This window comes from Maylandia zebra, linkage group LG22 (genome assembly GCF_041146795.1).
Source record: "Maylandia zebra isolate NMK-2024a linkage group LG22, Mzebra_GT3a, whole genome shotgun sequence".
Classification (NCBI taxonomy): Eukaryota; Metazoa; Chordata; class Actinopteri; order Cichliformes; family Cichlidae; genus Maylandia; species Maylandia zebra.
Window position 1 is genome coordinate 7,607,813 of NC_135187.1, and position 19,217 is coordinate 7,627,029.

Below are 19,217 nucleotides of genomic sequence, written 5' to 3' on the forward strand. Positions count from 1 at the left end.
GACCAGATGGAGCCCTGATTAACAACAACTGCCTCCTGTGCTATTGGCTAATAGTATGCCAGTGGAAACGGTGATATTGTTGACACTTAAATGTAGAGACTATGACTGGTTAAGAGAGAGAGCAGGATGATATGACATGGAGAAGGAAGGTAGATGTGTGAAAAAAGACCAAGAGGAAGAGAAACAAGGCTGGGAGCGTTAGAAGTAGATTTAAGGTGTTCTATCATGCTGTAGATAGGAAGAAAATGGGGTAGAGTTAATCTTGAAGGAAGAGCATGTTAGTAATGTTCTGGAGGTACAGAGAGAGTCAGACAGGAGTTTGAAACTAAAAAATTGAAGGGCTGATGTCAGTGTATATGCCCCACAGATTGGATATCAATTAAGAGAAAGAAAAATTCTGGAGTAAGTTGGATGAAGTGATAGAGATTGTAAAATGTAGCTAGGCAGCATCAGATGATAGTCTGTCGGACAACTTTAGAAATCCAAAAGAAGAAGTGGGTGAAGACAGAGTCAAGGATTAAATGGTGGAAGTACAAGAAAGGAGAATGTTGAGAACTCTTCTAAACCACTCTCTGAGGTGTTTGAAACATCCTCTGGACAGAGGAAAGAAAATAAGGAGACTTGGTGATGTAATGAGGAAGTGCAGGAAAGTTTTCAAAGGAAAACAGCAAAGAAAAAGTAGGATAGTCAGGAAGATGCATAAAGTTGACAGGAGTACTGAGAGGCGCCATGTACAACAAAGAGAGAGGAGGAAAAACAAAGGCTTAAAAATCAGAATACCTTTATAATCCCTAAGGAAATTATGTGAAAATTAGAGTAAGTTGTATCGGAGGCAGGACATTAAGGAAAGAGAAAAAGACTTCCATTAATTGGGTGGGCTTTTGTTTTACAGATTGAAACCAAGCATAAAATGAAATAAAAAATCACAACTATAATAACTCAGGTGTATCACAACGTCACTCGTTCGGGGCTAGATAGTTATATTATCTCTGGATGAACGTGAAGCTCCGCCCCGGTCCAGCAGGGGGCGCTGCTGGTCTCGTCGCATTTCAAAGCTTAGATAAAAGCCTCCGCAGCTTCCTTTAGCACATTAAAAAAAAGAGATAACGACAAAGGAGCGAAGGCAGAGCCGCATCTCGAAGGTAAAACCGCAGAAAAAAAATCTTCCTGTTAGGGACCTGTTATTTATTCTGGCGTATTTTAATCCGGATTTGTACTCAACACTGCTTCGTCTTTAGTATAAAAACACCGCACAGCTCTGTAACTCGCGATCACGTGTAATATCAGCTTCCCTAGCTAGCTCAGCTAACAGGGTTAGCAAGGCGGCCCCGGCTGAGGAGAGGCCCGCTGGCGGTGATGACGGTTTTCAGCTGTTTATTTAACATTTTGTCAGGAAAACAATACAAAGTCAGTGGCATCAGTTAGTTATTAGTAACCTGTTAGAGGCTCTCTCCTCGGTCGTCGAGGGTAGCTGCTGTTAACGATCTTTAAAGGACTGAAAGTTGTGATGATTTGACGCCTTTACTTTACTTTACCATCTTAGTAACGCCCCCCAGGCAGTTATGTTTGAAGTGATAAGTAAATCAAGTTTGGTTGTTGGTCCCCGGGACCATAAAATCTGTGTTGATGCGTTTGGAATCGCTGTATAATTCAAATCGTTTAAAATGTGTGAAAAGTTGTATCTGCAGTCGCATCCAGACACTGCTACAGCAAGTCACCTGAGAGATTATTTTTGAGTAGATATATAATATATTTATGTTATAACGACTAACCTGCCTACATTTTCGATGATTATATCAGTAACTCTTCTTACTACTGACACCGTAGTACTGCAGTCACATCATCTAGTTGATCTTCTGAGGGTACGTGAGGTCACATAGTCCGGTTTCAAGCTTCGGTCAGTTCCTCTCGCATTCAGTGATCCTTCTTCTATCGCATTTGGGGTGATGATATCTCTCCCTTGCCGTAGCACGTGTGTTGTACCTTGTCAATCTCTAGCTGTGAGAGCATAGGGGGGTCTAACCTAGGTGGGAATCAAACGTGCAACTCCCGCTCCAAAGGCGTGAAGACCATCTGACTCTGCTAGATCAAACACACCTGGTGACCCCACAATAATAAAGGTCCGCTCAAGAAGAGATTGTGGCTGCTGGATCACTTTGACAATTAAAGAAGTCCGTAATCATATAATACAAATGTTTATTTCTGAAAGGTAAAATCTGGCACTTATACAGAACTTTATGGAAAAAGTTGACAAAGTAAATTTTTACAAATGTATTACAGCTATGCCACAAACATTTCAGTCAAGCTCCCTTCACCAGAGAGTAATTCAGTGTGCCAATAATCCAAATCAGTTTGATTTTAAGCCTTTATTGTCTGAAGAAATAAACTCTTAACATGTGGTTTTCAGATCCCTGAAGATACTTCGTTTAATGCAAAAGAATTGCACGACTATAAGGTAGGTTCTTGCGCCGTTATAACTTGTTGCCGGTCGTTCCTGCAGGTTGAAGCTGAGGGCCATGGCTCGTGGGCAGCAGAAGATTCAGTCCCAGCAGAAGAACGCCAAGAAGGCAGCAGAGAAGAAGAAATCTCAGGGCGCTGACCAGAAGACTGCAGCCAAGGCCGCCCTGGTCCACACCTGCCCTGTCTGCCGGGTAAGAAACAGCCACAGCTTCTGCCGAAGCTCGCAGAGGCCTTTCACCTTTGTTTTTAAAATGTTGATGCTTCATATTTTAAGATGTTAAAACAACCAGTCAGCAGCTGCATACGTCATGTGGCTGGGTTTGTGCATGTGAGAGACGAGGGAAACTCTTTAGAGCAGTGATTCTCACCAGCACTGTAGAGATGTAAGACAGGTTTGTCTGTATGCACTAATTTCAGTAATTGTCATAGGTTCAAGTTAATTGCATGGAGTTTATCGTAATGGTCACATAAATATCTCGGTTAAGTGCAACCAGGGCCAGAGATGGAAAAGGTCAGAGGTCATTTAGCTGGGTTTTTAAAATGTAGCTGTTCTGCTTACAGAGTCTGAAGTGATTGAAAGTGGAAAGTAGTTTGCATCCACTTTGGTAATTATTCAGCTGATGGCCACAGATTAGGTACGTTTGAACTTTCTTACCTCCTCAGGTTCATGTGCACATGTGAATTATTAAAGAGCAGGTGGATCAGTCCAGATGTTACACCTTTTTTTTTTTTTTGTTTAAAGGGTGTCATTTGACATCTTCCACTGTTAGGCTGTAGCTACAAGCTGCGACAGTCTCAGATGTTAATAACTTGTTAGCAGGATTGATTTTACATGAATTTTAGACAAGATTTTTTTTTTTGTACTGGAAGCTTTTTGGCTTCTGTTTGTTGTCTAATGTTAACCAATCATGGGAAGGCTTTACCTGCAGGTAAATGGTCTATGTGGAAAGCAAGAGAAACACAGTGGCTGAAATTAACTGTAGAAATTTGTCAGCTTAGCTTTTTAAAATCTGCATCCTAGTTTGAACTGTAAACACTGAAACACAAGACAGGAAACCAGGCTTGACTATCTTTCTGCCATCAGCACCGGAAACCCCAAAACTTTGAATTTCCCCCAGAGGCTCAGTCAGATGATAGCTGATAGTTTCAAACATTGTTAAACTCACAGTGCTGGTTGGTGCATTTTCGGTTAAGTATTCTTTAAGGGCTTTGCCCCCAGTCAGCAAACACAAAGTGGTCTGAAACACGTAAGAAAATAGTTTATCTGATAAAGATTTTCCTGGATCAGAATCCAAGTACAGTAAGCTTAACATACTTGGGTTAAGTAAGGCTGCTGTTGCCTTACTTAACCTGCTGTGCCAGGGGAAGTGAAGCCCTGTTAATGGTTGGAATGAGACCTTTTTGGTGTTTTGTTTCTCATGCTTTTACTGTCCTCCTCCTTTCAGACACAGATGCCCGACCCCAAAACCTTCAAGCAGCACTTTGAGAGCAAACATCCCAAGTCCCCCATGCCCCCCGAGCTTGCGGATGTTCAGGCATAAAGGACTGCTGACTGGACCTGAATCTGGGTGAGTAGTACCTGTAGTGTTTTAAAAAAAAAAACAGTGTTTCCCACTCTCCAGGTTTCAAATTTAGACCAGAATTTGCTCTGCCAGGTTGCTTACTGGTCAGATTTGTGTTGTATGATGTTGGATGCACTACAAGTCCTCCTCGGACTGCAGCTGGCGTCGGTAGTCCTCGTTTCTGCTTTGGAGACCGGCTGTGAGTTGACGGGACACTCCAGTTGGAACCGAAAGCAGATTGAGAACTTTCTTGATTCTGTTTAAATTAATATTGGAGTGAAACTACACAGCAAACATGAGGAAACTGTGTTTAAACTGTAAACATGACCCCACAAACTGTTGCTTACAGATACACAATGACTACGGATTAAACATCGACTCGCGGCACCTGAAGGACGTTGGCGACGAACGCTGGGACCTCTCAGAATTCACGGACATCGGGTTGGGAAGGCGGGACGGGGCGGATGTGTGTATGTGCTGTGTACGTACATGTTTGTGTAAGAGAAAACAGTAATGATGGGGCAGGCGTACACCAGCAGCCCAATTTTATATTTATTGTGTACAACTACCTTGTTATCCCAAGTTGGGGAGGGGGGGGAAGCAGAACCAGCAAGATTATCTGTCTGCTTACACTGAATCAAAATTGTGACTAATGACGGGGATCTGGAAAAGCTTCAATAGGATGTAAAATAAAATTTCTGAATGTGTGTCTACCTGACAGCCGGTTCTATTGAAACGGTGTCGTCCAATGAGGCGACGGCACATTCACTTCACTCCCACATGGACGTGGCTCTGCTGTCGGGTCAACTCTTCAGCTCTGATTTTTCTTTCTCTCCCCAAAAAAAATCCCAAAATCGGCTCCTTAAGGCGACTAAACGTTTCCTTTAACTTCCTGTCTGTATGGTCGGACTCCACAGCTTTGCCTCCTCTATGCTGCTGCTGCTCCACAGGTGTCCACACTCGGTAACACCTTACAACAGTACCTCACGTTAACCACACAGCAAGTCTATAACGCACTCTTTTTCAAATCTCTTCCACTTGGACTTCTCAGTGTCATCCTTCTTGGCAATAACACCCCCCATCTTTGTCCCGCCTCAGTTAAAGCAGGAGTTGTTCTGTAAACCAAACACGCAGCTCTGTGCTCAGCGATGCTTTCAGCTGTAGTTTGAAGAAGCTGTACGTAGCCCCAAAGGACTGAGAGAGAAATCATTTAGTTCCGAAACTGCAAAAGATAAGAGTTAAGGATTTTCTTTTTGGGTCTTCTTTAAATCACTAGCAAGCAAAAATAATTTGTTTTCACTGTAACTTTTTTTTTACCCTTTTCAATAAATTGAAAAATGTATTTAATGTGATTGGTCTGCTCAGATGCCTTTTATTCTGCATGAGAATCGTTTTTGTTTTTAAATCAATACAGTTAGTTTGTGTGTGTATTACTCAGACTGTGACTATTAACTGTCTTTAACTCAGACTTGCTACTTCAAGCTAACATATAAAGAGGTTAAGTTAAAAGTTTGGGATGGATTTGCATGAAATTTTGTTTTAGAGGCGATGATTTCAAGACCATTTAGAAAATATCAACTAATCTGGATCCGGACTCAAAGCGAGGTGTGGAGCAGTCTTGGTCTGCTCCTGCTGAAATAAATGCAGTCTATTTAATTTAACATGAGTATGCAGATATTTATAGACAATAGAAGAGTTCTGGTAATAGACATGTTCTGGTTTGAATTATTAGTCTGAATAATGTTAATTGGACAGTCATGTGATCGGAGAGACACTGGTGACAATAACAGGTGTGACTCTGTAACTCTAGCAAGACTTAACAGCTTTTTAAGCTTAATATATTTACGCATTTGCAGCACTAACTAAATACAGGTAAATTCTCATGGTTGTTGGTGAGATACAGCTCAACAGTTTACTTATATAAAACATGCCTTCAGGATAAAATCTGTGTTATTGTTAAAGAATCGGAGAAACCGCAGAGCTCCAATTTGATTTTCGAGCAAACATAACGTGCTCCAGACCAGCTACATGTTCAGCGTAAGTCACAGTTGTGATTTAGCCTTGCTAAAAGCAGCACTCACTGTTCCTCCACAGATTTACCAGGGTTCAGTCTAGAACCCGGTCCTCACATTTTCACCATAAAATAATTTATGATCCCAGCGTTTGGAGCACTGATGTTCTCGGCTTTGGGAGTGGCTACTGCAAATACTCCAGTACACCCTACTGTTTCCACACCGGGTGGAATATTGCAGCTGTGTGCAGGACTGCTTATACATAAATGTGAAGGCACTTCCTCCGTGGAAAGCTCGTCTCTTCTGTCCTCCAGATGCATTTAAGGACTTGAGACATCCAGGCGTCAGGCTGATTTCCAGGTTTTAGGCAGGATGATAGAGACGCTGGTAAAAAGCCCATCATCACGTTTACTTTCACACCTGTTGAGACTCTGGTTTCACAGCAGCTGGCTTCAGATTGGACTCAGGTTACAACATGTTTGCATTTCACTTTAGTGGAATAACTAGGATTTGCTTAAAACTTGCAAAAATAAAATTAGATTATTTACACGCCTCAATCTCAAACTGATAATAAATGTACTGTTTATTTTATATTAACTGAATACAGTTTAATAATCTCTTCATATAGATTTTTCTTATAACAACAGTAGTGCTGTCAGTTAACAAAACCAAAAAAAATTATCAGGCATCACTGATGGATTTCCTACCATCTAAAATCATCTGCCTTCATGAGAATTTAAACCTTTCTGTAGTAAACTAAAGTCTGTGGTTTGATGCTGATAGATTAGCTTTTTTCAATTTGAAAATGTATCAAAATAAGAGAAATGCCCAAACATTTGCTCGTAACTTCCCTGAAGAAGCTAAGCGATGTTCAATGTGTACATTTATGCCATTTCTGCAATGTAATCGTGCGCCGCGAATCGATTGTTTTTGTGAAGCCAAAGAGTCTCGGAAAATGCTGAAACACTGACAAAGGAGAAATCTGCGAACTTTAACTCTGAAAAACGGGACCATTCAGACCTGCTGGATGAGATTTGTTGGTCCATCATCATCCAAACTGTTCATGTTTCTGCAGCGTCTGGAAAAATAAATCACCCTTTATACATTTTCTTCTAAGCGGAGCCTCGGCCACTCATAGACAGCCGCAGGTCTTGACCACCATGTTGCGATGCTTTTTGAGGATGACGTTGTTGTTGTCGTCGTAGAACAGGACTGAGATTGGGCTGAGCTTCGTGGGGGCGCAGCACGCTTTGGGGACCTCGTCAGGCTTCAGGATGTGAACCTGCCAGAGCAGAGTGAAATACAGTTAATGCTGTTATACTAAAGTATGTTTTAGATATGTAACAGAGAAGGGACAAAAGTAAAGTCTATTATAATATTTAGGTATGTTGTAATCAGGTGTTTACAGGAGTTAGAGTCTGTTGGCAAGTTTTAAGGACTTTTATTTTACCAAGCTGTCCAACTGAGACCCAGATCTGTTCTGCAAGAGAAGCTGGTCAGTGTGGCAGCCATACAGACTCACAATATTACCCTTTCTTCATGGTACCCATCCCTCGAGCCTTTCTCCATTTGAAGCAATGAATTATCAGAGATTGTAACATCTGGTCCTCTTACTGAATCAGTTCGTGTTTCTTTTGTTATTTCAGTTAAATTAATAAAATAAAAGGAAATGCTCCTAACTGAAAAGATCCATTTCATACACTCCAAATTTGTCCAAACACTGAGTGATCATATAAAAAACAATTTGGATGTAATTAATGACCAGAACATTTGTGATTTTCCTTCCTGCAGCGCAACAATTGCCCACAACTAAAGAAAAACAGCCACATGCCTCCTTCACCACATTTATTACAGTGTGTAAATTCACAAACCATCGGCTACAAGTGCAGATCTTTCTGTAAAGTTTCTGCAATGTTTGTTAAAATAAAAACACTTCAGATCTGAAATCCCACATAAAAAAGAATGACTTGAAAAAGTAGTTCAGCTCTAAAAGAATGCAGTAAGAGACTGCAGAGGCGCAATGATAATATATCATAGGCACAAAAGTAGAGGCCACAAATCCACACCTGCGCAAACCCAGATGTATGCATCAGCGGTACTCAGTAGTGTTCAGGAGTTTACCCAGTGGCACATTCGGATGCAGGAGCTGGGACTGAACCATCAGTCGCCTCAGTGGGGTTAAGGTCTGGCTCTGTGATGGCCAATATGTGTTTGAAATGTTCCTCAATGATTCCGTCAGGGAAGCAAAAATCCACTGATGGAATAAACATGGTTGCTCATGATACTCAGGTGGTCAGCTGACCTCATTTTTTGGAAATGTGGTGTTAAAAATGCACAATGTTGTTTTTGTTGGTCGAGTAGTGCGTACACACATCACCATGACACACATCAAGCCAACAGGAGCAACAAATTGACTGAGATTACTACACGAGGGGCCCGCGGGGAAAGGTAACAAGCTTCACGGTGTTTATTTTATCTGTATCTGTATTCTGACATGGCCGAGGTCAGGATGTGATTGACTCGTGTGTACTGACCACTTGCTGGATGAGGGCGTGGTTGGTGGCGTTCATGCAGGCGCCCAGAGGATAAAAGCACTCTCCATCACAGTAGTACGCCGAGTATCCAGTAGGAGCCAAAACCCAGTCCTGAGCACAAAGACACAATTATAGTTTATGATACAGAAGCTACAAGTTTTATCTAATCTATAAAGAAATGTCACGTATGAGAGCGACACATGAGACGTTATATCAAAGATGATTTAACTTTTATAGGTCACTAGTAAACAGATGATTAACACCACGAGTAACAGGACTGACCTTCCAGCCCAGATCGCTGAAGCTGACGTAGAGTTCGTGCTTTTTACAGGGCTGACCTCTGTTTTCAGAATTACGTTCTGAAGGAACAACAGAAAAAAAGGTGAAAATTATTTGCACGATAAAACAACGAGTTAAAGGTTTCAACACGGTCATCAGTAAGGCCTGTAATCCCAGAGTGTGATTGGCCGGAGCCTGACCTTTGAAGTTGGGGACTGGGAGGTCGTATTTGGGTTTCTTCCTGCGGGGATGAGGTTTAACGGCTCGCGGCGGCCGACACGGGACCTGGTTCTCCCTGAAGAAGGTGACCATGAAAGGCTGCTTGGAGCGAGGGCCCCTCCGACCCACCAACCCAATCCACCCTCCAGCCAAGGAGCGGTCTGAAAGAAAAGTGTCTCGTTATATAAAACATATAAAGGTAAAGAAGCTGGCTAATAATTATGGAGACCTTGATACAGGGTGTTGACCTCCTGAGGCCACACCCTCCCTCATTACATAAATACACATCACCTGATCTGCTTAAGTCCAATAAGCGTTTAAGTTTTTACAGCTTGGAGTTGGAAAATATACATAAAAACTGTGATATGGTCAAAATACTCCCTACTCACCAAGCCCAGTATAAGATAAATACGGATTATTTTGAACTGACTCATGCAAAGCTACACTTGAGGAGTCCAAGGGTGAAGATATGGAGCTGGAAATGAAAGTAACATGACCTGTTTAAGTATTTTCCACTGATTAAAACCACAGGGCAGGAAAGCAGGAGATAGTTGGAGGTTACAACCATATAAGGCGAATTAATGGATCTAATGGCACTGATAGAAATGAGCATCGGTGTTGGGCCCAGAGGCGGACCCACCTTCTTCTGTCTCTACGTAGAGACGTATGCCCATGTTGCTGCGGGGGTGGACGAGCCAGTGGTTGGAGGCTGAGGTGACGTCAAAAGCCAGCCAGCCCTCCTGCCCTGCAGGTACCGACTGCATGTCCAACAGCACCAGCTCTGGCTCTCTGCAGGAAGAGGACGTATAGGAATTTAGAATTTAAAAGAACAGCTTGGTGGTTTCACATATTTTGATTGAGCATACAATCACCAAAATTAACTATATGGTCAAAGGTCTTTTGATCTTTTAGTTGTTTTACACTTTACGTAAAAATCTCTGCAAGGTTAGGATCTGAATGCTTCTTCCAGCTCTGGTGTTTTTCTCCAGCACACGCAAGTAAACTTTATCAGTCTAGACAATCATAAACACTCGAGTCAGCCTGTATTTATCAGTTTGACAGATGACGTCCTTTACGGCTGTTATAAACAAGACTTCAGATGGTCTTATTTTCACAGACTGCAGCCAGGCTCACGATCTCTGAATCTGTGTTTTCAGTGTTGCTTTGATCTGATTTGACCTGCTGATTTCATATAAGGTTATCGGTCTAGCTTTGTGTTTGAACCAGTTAGTGTAAAAACAAAGTAGGGCTGAGGCACGGGGGGGGGGGGGGGGGGGGGGGTGTTTATAGGCTTATACCCATAAATTTAAAACAACATAAAGACGCTAAAGACAGGCTAAAGCGTCAGAAGGCCTAAAGCTGGCCGTGTGGGACTAAAATCAAGTAACTGAGACCAAGACTGAGAAGGAGAACTACCGTAAAGGAAGAAAGACATAAAAGTGAGAGGAAACCTCTGTCTATTCTCTCGTTTGATCTCGTAGACGGAGATGTGCAGCGTTCGGTTTGCCCTCTGACCCACCGTCAGCGTCTTATAGATACGAAACTCTGCCGCAGTCACCGTCTCACCCTTGGGGAGAGGGGTGAGGTCAAAACGAAACTCCTTCCAGTAGGGACGAGGCTGCAGGAGGTCACGCTCCTGCTCCACTGCACACGGAAAGAAAGAATAGGGGAGATTCATCAGCATGGCTTTTCAGAAGGAACAGATTTGTTTGAGAACTTTAAATAGAGTTAGATTGTAAACATTTAGATGATTTGACAGTAATGCTGAAGTATTTCAAGCATACATTCTGGAAGATGGAGGCACAGATGCTCAAGCATCATTCCTGGTCAGTGCATGCTGGTCCTGCACATTCATACAAGTTTGTAAATGAGGGCATTTCTTTCAGAACACCAGAATAAAGCAAACAATCAAAGAAAAAAAGGATAAACTAAATAATGCGATAAACAAAAACAAAAAAAAAACCTCAAACAAGGGGAAAAAAAGCTACCAGGTGAAGGTTTTTGGACCAACACCAGTCGCTGTCGGTGCCAACATCAGATTACAAACTGTTCCTGTTGTGCAAAGAACTGGGGGAAAATGGTTTCATCCAACCAGATCTGAACGGTTTGTCTGAGGAGTTTTAGTTAACAGCAGATGAAAGAGGAGAAAATGTGTGTAACTGTGGAGCATAAAGGAGCAACAAAAGTGAAGAAGAGGAGCAGCAGTGAGCTCATCAGGAAATGAGTCAGAGAAAAGGACAGAGGGAAACAGTGATGAAAGAACTATTCACATCTTTGTAACACAAGTAAAAGATCAGACAGAAAGGTGATCATTACAATTTATTCCTCATTATTTTTATTAATGATAATTTACTGCTGTAGCTGCAAAATGTAAAAGACAATTTAAACTACTGTAAAGTGCAAAAAAATAAAACAAATAACTATTATATCCTTCACACAGAAAAATCATACCAACTAACTGCACCCGAGAAGCAGAACTCAAGCAAACATTTCCCCCAAATGTATAAAAGACCGACGTGTTTCTGTTCGTAAGGTCGCAGTTTTAAAATTGCATTCTTTTATTGCCCACCAGGGGGCGACAGCGCTGCCTGCAGCTCCGTCTCGCCGTGACCCGATGACTCATCGGCTCAGTTGCCAATGGTGATTCCGTGATAAAGGAGGGTCATCCAGGGACTGTCAATTACAAATCAGGTGACTGCTCCCACCTTTTGTGGCCTGCACTACAGGCTGCACGTCGTAAACACATTCTTCTTAAAGGTTTCAACTATTTTTTCCTTCATAGTATTAAATAAATAAGCTGTTCGGTTCTGTCATTTATTCTTCTAGCGAGGAACAAGCGCTTCAAAATCATATAAACACTGGAAAATACAGAAAAAAGACAAATAATTACAGGATAATGTTGTTTACTGTAGTTTGAATACAGTAAACACCGGTCATCCTCAACATTAATCTGAGGTCATCATATCTTTTGAGCACTTTCGTTTGTGAGCTAGGACAGTAATTAAAACTCGGTCTGATGTATCTTGTGGATACTCAAAAAGCCTTTGTTGAGTTCTTTAATTGGACAAAGTCTTTCTAGAAGCAGGCCCCGAGAGTCTGCAGCCACCCTGAGAGTGATCTAAGATCCCGGGATCGCCTAGTGCCGACATTTATGACCGTTGTTATGATTTTTGTCATATTTTTTAAATCATAAAAATGTTTCTTGAATTTATCAGTTTAGTTCACTCATAAAATGATCAATAATCACAAAGCAACGATTGAGTAAAATGCAACTGATTTATAAAATGAAATGTTTATTTATTCAAACTTGTATAAAATGAAAATTTACCAATCAAGTACAATTCATTTGATCAGATTCCAATAAATTACATTTTTACATATATTGGGGGAAAATGCCAGTTTTTAAAACTCACAGATTAAGTTGCAAAGACTCACTTTTAGTTTAGATTTGGGGATGGACAGTAAACCCTGATCAGAAGATCTACTGGTAACATTTGACTGTTTGGCTTTACAAACACAAACGGAGCCATTACGAGATTTACTGTATAAACTATAATGGTAGCTATAAATGACCACACTTGGTGACTTGAGGGTTCAGCTGAGGTGCCCTGCTGAAGGGCACATCAGGAGCTGCTGAGAACATGCGAGCATGAAAAGTCCTTCAGGGTTTGATCGTGACTCACAGGAGGAAACCCGAAACATGACACGAGGTGGAAAATGCAACTGAGGCCTGAATCTGTAAACGCAGAGGTGAGCAAGTGAACACACGCCCTCATACATCAGCACAGCGAGTGTGTGTGTGTGTGTGTTTGGGGTTTGGTCTACACACACACACACACGCACACAGAGCATGTTAAATAGAGATACTCAGCAGAGGACACCCCTCATGGGTTGGGCGTGCGCATATCAGCACACACACACACACACACACACACACACACACACTGCAGCAGTAATTAGAGACACTTAGTGCTCTGAACCGCAGCAGCTGCTCCGCACACACACCACTAATTGCAGCCCTGCCTGGTATTTTTAGTGTCGCTCCCTCCACAGCAGTATTTTCATCTCAATTCAGACCGTTGGCTTTTTTTGTGTGTCAGTGGGCCTTTAATTCTAACCAGCTGTGTCTTCCCATTACATATGCACAGACACACACGCTCGCCTGTTTCATTCAGCTTACACGAACCACACGCACTGATTCGATTAGTTATTCGAGGAGCTGCTAAATATATTTGGTGTGTGGTTGGATGCTTCGTCTTTTTGTTGTGTGAAAGTTCACACACTCAGCCTGAGGTCTTTATTTCCTGCACGATATCTCGAATGTTCTCTGTTCGCCTGATGTGTTTTAGCCGCCCTTTTAAGTACGTTCAGTGAAGTTTTAAAGGTTTTCTCCAAAGGAAACTCTGTCCTGAGCTGTAGGTGATTATTAAAGATATGAGTCACCTCTGTTTACGAAATCGTGCTGCTTTGGGAGATGACACGCTATGCTTCTGCAGCGCCGACTGATAAATTTCAGGGTGCTTTTTCTTTTCCGTAGCAGAGCAGATTTATGTTTTGTTTCTGAAAAAGCAAACCTCTCATTTGAGGCAGTTCATTAGAGACCCTGAGCAGAGAGGGGGTGACGTTTCCCACGGTGAACTGGGTGCAGATCACCATCGAGCAGGAGGAAGGAAACCATCGGGAAGAGGATGTTTAATGTTCAGGCTCGGACAGATAGGCATCAGCGGGGCTGCGCTGTCGTGTTGGTGGACGCATAAACATCCACACACGGAGGCCAAGAGGCAACTTTCAGCAGTATATTGTTTTCGGTATTAAATGTTATGAATTTTCTTAATGGATTAGTTTTTTGTTTGGGCTGCAAAATGTTAGAAAACACTGAAAATTCCAAATCAGTTTTTCATTTCTGTTCAGCTTCACTTTCCTTTCTCTGAACTGTATAAACATGTTTAGGGTCAGTTTAGTGTGTACATGCTGGGTGGTCACTGTCAGGGCCATGTCAGTTAACATATAGTACAATATAAACACAATCTTCCTCATGCTGGTCGTGTTGCAACATTTAACCAAACTGCATTAGTATTTTTTTAACCACATAGTATCATTTATTCCCATAAAATCTATAAAAATGTTTTTGTTTGCTTGCTTCTTAAATAATATAGTTGCTTAGAACCTTTGTTGGTGATGGTAAACTACATGAACTCATGTAGTTTACATGAACACTTTCTTGGTGATGCTCTGTTTTTGTCCCCTATTAATTGACCTCCATCGAGTTCACGCTAACCAACATTTCTCACCATAATTAAAAGATGGGCATAATCAGTGTGAGCATCTCTGTTTTTAAAAACGACATCATGAGAGAGAGAGAGAGTGCAGTGACTTTTCAATCACACTGTAAACAGCTGCAAACCTGCTTTATTGACCTTTTTTATTGTAAAGGGGACATAATTTACCAAATTGACATCATGTAATATTCGATGAGACTTTAATTTAATGATCTTGACCATAAACGTATCAGGAAAGTGTTTACTGGGGTCATAAATAAAGCCAGAAGCACGGTGGTTTTACAACCCAGTCTTCAGCAACAAGGGGAGTCGCCCCCTGCTGTTCATTAGAAAAAAATGCAGGTTTAAGACATGCTCTCTTCCACAGCATGTCTTTTATCCTGTCTTCCTTCTCTCACCCCAAGTTTCTTCCTGTTAACCGGGAGTTTTTTCTCCCCACTGTCGCCAAAGTGCTTGCTGATAGGGGCTCAAATGATTGTTGGGTTTCTCTCTGTATGTATTATTGTAGGGTCTACCTTACAATATAAAGCGCCTTGAGATGACTGTTGTTGTGATTTGGTGCTGCATAAATAAAACTGAATTGAACTGAATTAAGGCTCAACCCAGCAAAATGTCTGAACTAAACTAAAAATAACAATAAACTTAATTTCATATGCAACTACAGTTAACACTATATTTTAATGATAATTACTAACTTCCTGCTTGAACGTATTGAAGATTATGCCCAGTTAATCCATGCAGCCATTATTAATGAAAGCTGAGTGTGGATAAGAAGCAGCCAATAAAGGGTTTAATTCAGCCCACTGGGTGGTTGAAAAGTTTTATATGAAGAGAGGTTTACTTAAAATATACTTCTTAGTGGCTCATAGTCCGTTTCTGTCATGTCAAAGCTGTCTTACAGATAAATACTCAAAGTATGGCAGGCCTTTATAGCTGACAGATCTGCAAAGGAACTGTGGTGAGGTGTTTGACTTCCATAATAATGTTTCTGTGTGATTTCGACTGAGTGTGGAGAAACAGACATTTCAGGCTGTTTCATTCTGAACAGATGGTTCAGGATGTATTTCTTTACACCAAAGGGAAACAGACTGGAGATGTTTTAGGTTGTTACGGTGTTTTGGTGGTCTGGACCACATGTTCAGACAATCCCTAAATTTTGATTGGCTGCAGTTTACAAAAGTCCACATAAATCTGCTAAGACACGAGCTGAAACAGAGATGTGAGGATCTATGAATGAATTCCTGCTGAAGCCCAAAGATGATCAGCAGGCAGAAGAGCAGCTGAAGTTTGTGACCATTCCTTCACATCATCAATGCCAAACGTTTCACCTGCATAGTTTGTGTGTGTTTAAATCAACAAACACTTTGCATGCACCAGGTTTAGTTTTTTCACCCTACTTAATGTTAAATTGGGCTATTTGTGCCCTCAGAGCTAAAATTAGTTTGATGCCCCTGATTTGGACAGATTTTCACCTCTTACTTTAAACATCAAAGTCCTTCATCTAATATCAGGGGAGCAGCAGGGGACTGAGGCTGGTGGATTTTAGGAACCATGAACTGAAACGTAAACCTACCAATAAAAATCTGTTGTACTGACAGCGGGTTTAATCCGCTCTGCTGGGGGGAGAGTTAGAGGAAACTACATGAGACTAAAAATTATGGCACTGTCAGAGTCATCAAGCTCACACACTGTGTAATTTCATTCCTCTGAGTTTGCGTTTTGTAGCCAAACCACAAAAAGGCAAAAACTGTCCTGTCATTCAAACCTGATGATAAACAGCGTTCCTCTCTTTAAGCTATAAGGAGCAGTCCAAAGCTTAGACCGTTTAGTGATGCCAGATGAGAAGACCGATGCCACAGCTTTACCTACAGATGTTAGAGAATGAAAACTGGAGGGGGAAACATCTGGGCTGGTTCAGTTTCAAGGTAATAAAATCTACTTGATGCCAACTGTGACCCTAATTATTACCAATTAACACTTTAGATCTTGTTTGTTTAATGGCTATAATAAAACGAAACTCAAACCTAGAGATGCACCAACATATCAGCAAAACACTGCCATTGGTTTTGTTGGTAATTCGATCACAGTTACTGCGATGAAGACTTTAAAATGATTCAGTTATTTTTCTTGAAATTTCTTTGTTTCTTTGACATGGGAGAAATATGAAGACAAACAAAACAGAAAGACAACTTCAGAAAACTCTGGCACATCTATCAGTTACATTTTTCCTGTAAATATCTAAAGAGGCTGAAGCTCCAGAAACACTCGTGGCTTTCACCGGGGTCAAGAAACATCAGTACCTGCTGAGAATGACATTTCCTGGTTTTAAATGTCTCGCAAGTCTTGCTTTCACAAACATTTACCTGACCGTTTCATAAAGCCAGTTCTACTGGCCTTTTTGATTCTAATGAGGACCATAATTTACAAAGTGAACATCGCGTTGTATTAAGTAGGACTTCAAATTAGAAACTGAGAACATTAAATCATCAGGAAAATGTTTCTTGAAGTCAGAAATCAGGTGAAAAGTAGGGCTGTTTATCTATAGACTTCTACAGTAAGCAGAGGAGTCGCCCCCTGCTGGGCATATGAAAGAATGCCAGTCAAAGACACTTCCAGACCTGGACGTTAGGTGCATATTTTATATATCAGCTACGGTTATATTAAATGATTAAAGGTACATTTTGTAAGTACTCGCTGCAGAATTTAACTAAAATGTTTACCACCAGGGGGCAGCATTTTACACAATTTTCCCTCAGGTTTTACATCACACCAGGCTGCCATTGTGCAATTTCTCATTGACTTACATGTTATATAAAGGTGACGCTGATTCACTGCACCATCTTGTGGTACAAATTGGTATTACACAAAAGAAAAGCATGGCTCTAGTTTAGCTACACCTGGTAACGCTTCACCCAGTCGCTGATGTTTTGGACATAAAGTCATTGTGTTGATTGCCTTAGTTTTAGGAAAACAAGTACCTTTAACAGTTTTATGACTCACCCAGGTTGACGAAACTCATCACCGTGTCAGCCTCGCTGACTACCGTCCCCAGCGGCGGTGTGTGCGTGCTGAGGGTCGGCAGGGCCCCGCGGTTGACCTGAGGAGTCCCTTTAGATGACCCCTTGAAAGGTGTACTTGCAATAATCTCATTGCCTTCATCCTCATCAACCGACATGGCGTGGTACAGGTCCAGCATGAAGAGCGGCGCAGAGGATGGCGGTCGCAGCGGAGGATGGGGTCTTGGTCTCCCCGGGAGACCCAGGATGGTCAGGATCTCCTTCTGCATCTCCTTCTTCTCTCGTCCACTAAGCTTCCGGAAGCTGGAGGGGACCACGGCCTCGGCCTGCTGGCTCCACAGCGAGAGGGAGAGCAGGAGCAGCAGGGAGAGGAGGAGCAGGGTCCAGGGGTGGATGGCGGATGTGGATCTGGCGCTCCCCGTGTGCGTCCGTGTCATCTTGGTGAAAAGGCAGGAGAGGCTGTAAGAGACGGCCGAGGCCATGACTGTAGTCTGCCCCCGATTCTTCTCAAAGTTTCCCCTCACAAATAATCCACTTCCCTCCTCGCGTCCTCTCTCACCTCCACCAGTGTGACCAGCCTGACCACCACAGAGTGCCTTCTGCTCGCTGCTGTTTGTGCCCCGACTGCTTCAGAGTCACCACAGACAAATACAACCTTGATTTATGCCCAATGTGTTTAGAAAACAGCTGCCTCTGGACAGGATGTGTTTACAGCCTTAAACTGCCTGTTTATCCCTCCCTGCCTCCCTCTTCTACCTTCTCTAATCTCCTCTCATCCACTTCTCCCTCACCTCTCAGCCGTGGAGCAGGAGAAGCAGAGATAATGAGAGTGAGAGCATAATTACAAGCTTTTCAGATGTGTTTTGGATATAGACAAACAATGCCCCTATGGAAGATTGCTCGAGGCTTTGAAGTTGTAAACTTGCAGGATGGAAAGCAATTTCAGTGATGAGCAGGTGCTGCAGAAATTGGAGTGAAACCGGAGAGCTGTATCATCAGGTTAGCTCCGACTTTTTCTCCACCGCACAAGGAAATGAAGCTCGCACCTGCAGTGAGCCAAAGATTAACCCGGGATACCTCACGAGGACCATCTGCTGACGAAAAATAACTTCTGGAAACTTTTATCCAGTCTTCCGTGAGCACTTATTCATTCATTCAAGGCCGCTCGCCTCCCACACGTCTCTGGGGTGCCAGATGTCTCTCTTAATCCACTTTATAAAAATTGTTTCCTGACTGTAAATCCTTGAGAGGGGTGAGAGGTTTCTCCTGCAGTCCTTCGCTCAGCGTGAGCTGTGCAGCGCTCTGAGTGTTTGAAGCCTGAACAGTTGTTCAAGACCAGAAGGGAGTTTCCCTCCCAGCCTCTGCCTCTCCTCCTCTTTCAAGTCCTAAAACTTCTCTCTTGTCCTGCTTACATCTCGTCAACCTCCCCTCCCAGTGGTCTCTTTGGGAGACCTCATCTCTCTCCTCCTTACCTCCACCCATCTATCTTTTCATCCTCTTATGACTGCTTCCTTTCATTGCTACTCCGCTTTAAGTGTCTGGCTGCCAGCTGCCTTGTTTAATGCTAAAACATCTCTGTTCGCTCGGTGAGTCAGAAGTCAGGAAGTCAGGGAGAAGCATTTCTTTACACATGTAACCCTGCACAGAGATGCCAAACTGACGGAAAGGTCGTAAAATAATAATATCAAGACAAAAAGGCAACGTTTAAAAAAATAAACCTTTTTAGAAGTTAGCAACAAGTTAACTTTAAATACACCTGCGAATAAAATGATACCCTATTTTAGTTTTCACTGATGGATTCTGGGGTTTTTTTTGGCTCTTTTTCAACAAAAACAACGGATGAATAATGACTGTA

At 42.2% G+C, this 19,217-nt stretch overlaps 2 protein-coding genes across 3 annotated transcripts; one reads left to right on the top strand and one right to left on the bottom strand.

Annotated features, from left to right (window-relative positions):
• Positions 1 to 1,000: 1,000 nt before the first annotated feature.
• Positions 1,001 to 5,374, top strand: zgc:91910 (Zinc finger protein 706-like). 2 transcript variants are annotated; one of them, XM_004572682.3, is made up of 4 exons: positions 1,001 to 1,142; positions 2,501 to 2,651; positions 3,906 to 4,028; positions 4,372 to 5,374. In XM_004572682.3, the coding sequence occupies exons 2-3, from the start codon at positions 2,517 to 2,519 to the stop codon at positions 3,999 to 4,001; spliced, it is 231 nt and encodes a 76-aa protein (XP_004572739.1). In that variant the 5' UTR covers positions 1,001 to 1,142; positions 2,501 to 2,516; the 3' UTR covers positions 4,002 to 4,028; positions 4,372 to 5,374. The 2 variants fall into 2 exon arrangements, with proteins under 2 accessions (XP_004572739.1, XP_076735105.1); XM_076878990.1 differs by having other exon boundaries at positions 1,095 to 1,142; positions 2,408 to 2,651.
• A 1,225-nt stretch (positions 5,375 to 6,599) lies between these two features.
• Positions 6,600 to 18,719, bottom strand: bmp8a (bone morphogenetic protein 8a). Its single transcript, XM_004572683.4, has 7 exons — positions 17,346 to 18,719; positions 10,518 to 10,710; positions 9,707 to 9,855; positions 9,048 to 9,227; positions 8,851 to 8,927; positions 8,569 to 8,679; positions 6,600 to 7,316 (listed from the first exon to the last, which is right to left on the bottom strand). Exons 1-7 carry the CDS (start codon positions 17,842 to 17,844, stop codon positions 7,167 to 7,169), a joined length of 1,359 nt encoding a protein of 452 aa, XP_004572740.3. The 5' UTR covers positions 17,845 to 18,719; the 3' UTR covers positions 6,600 to 7,166.
• Between the last annotated feature and the right edge of the window lie 498 nt (positions 18,720 to 19,217).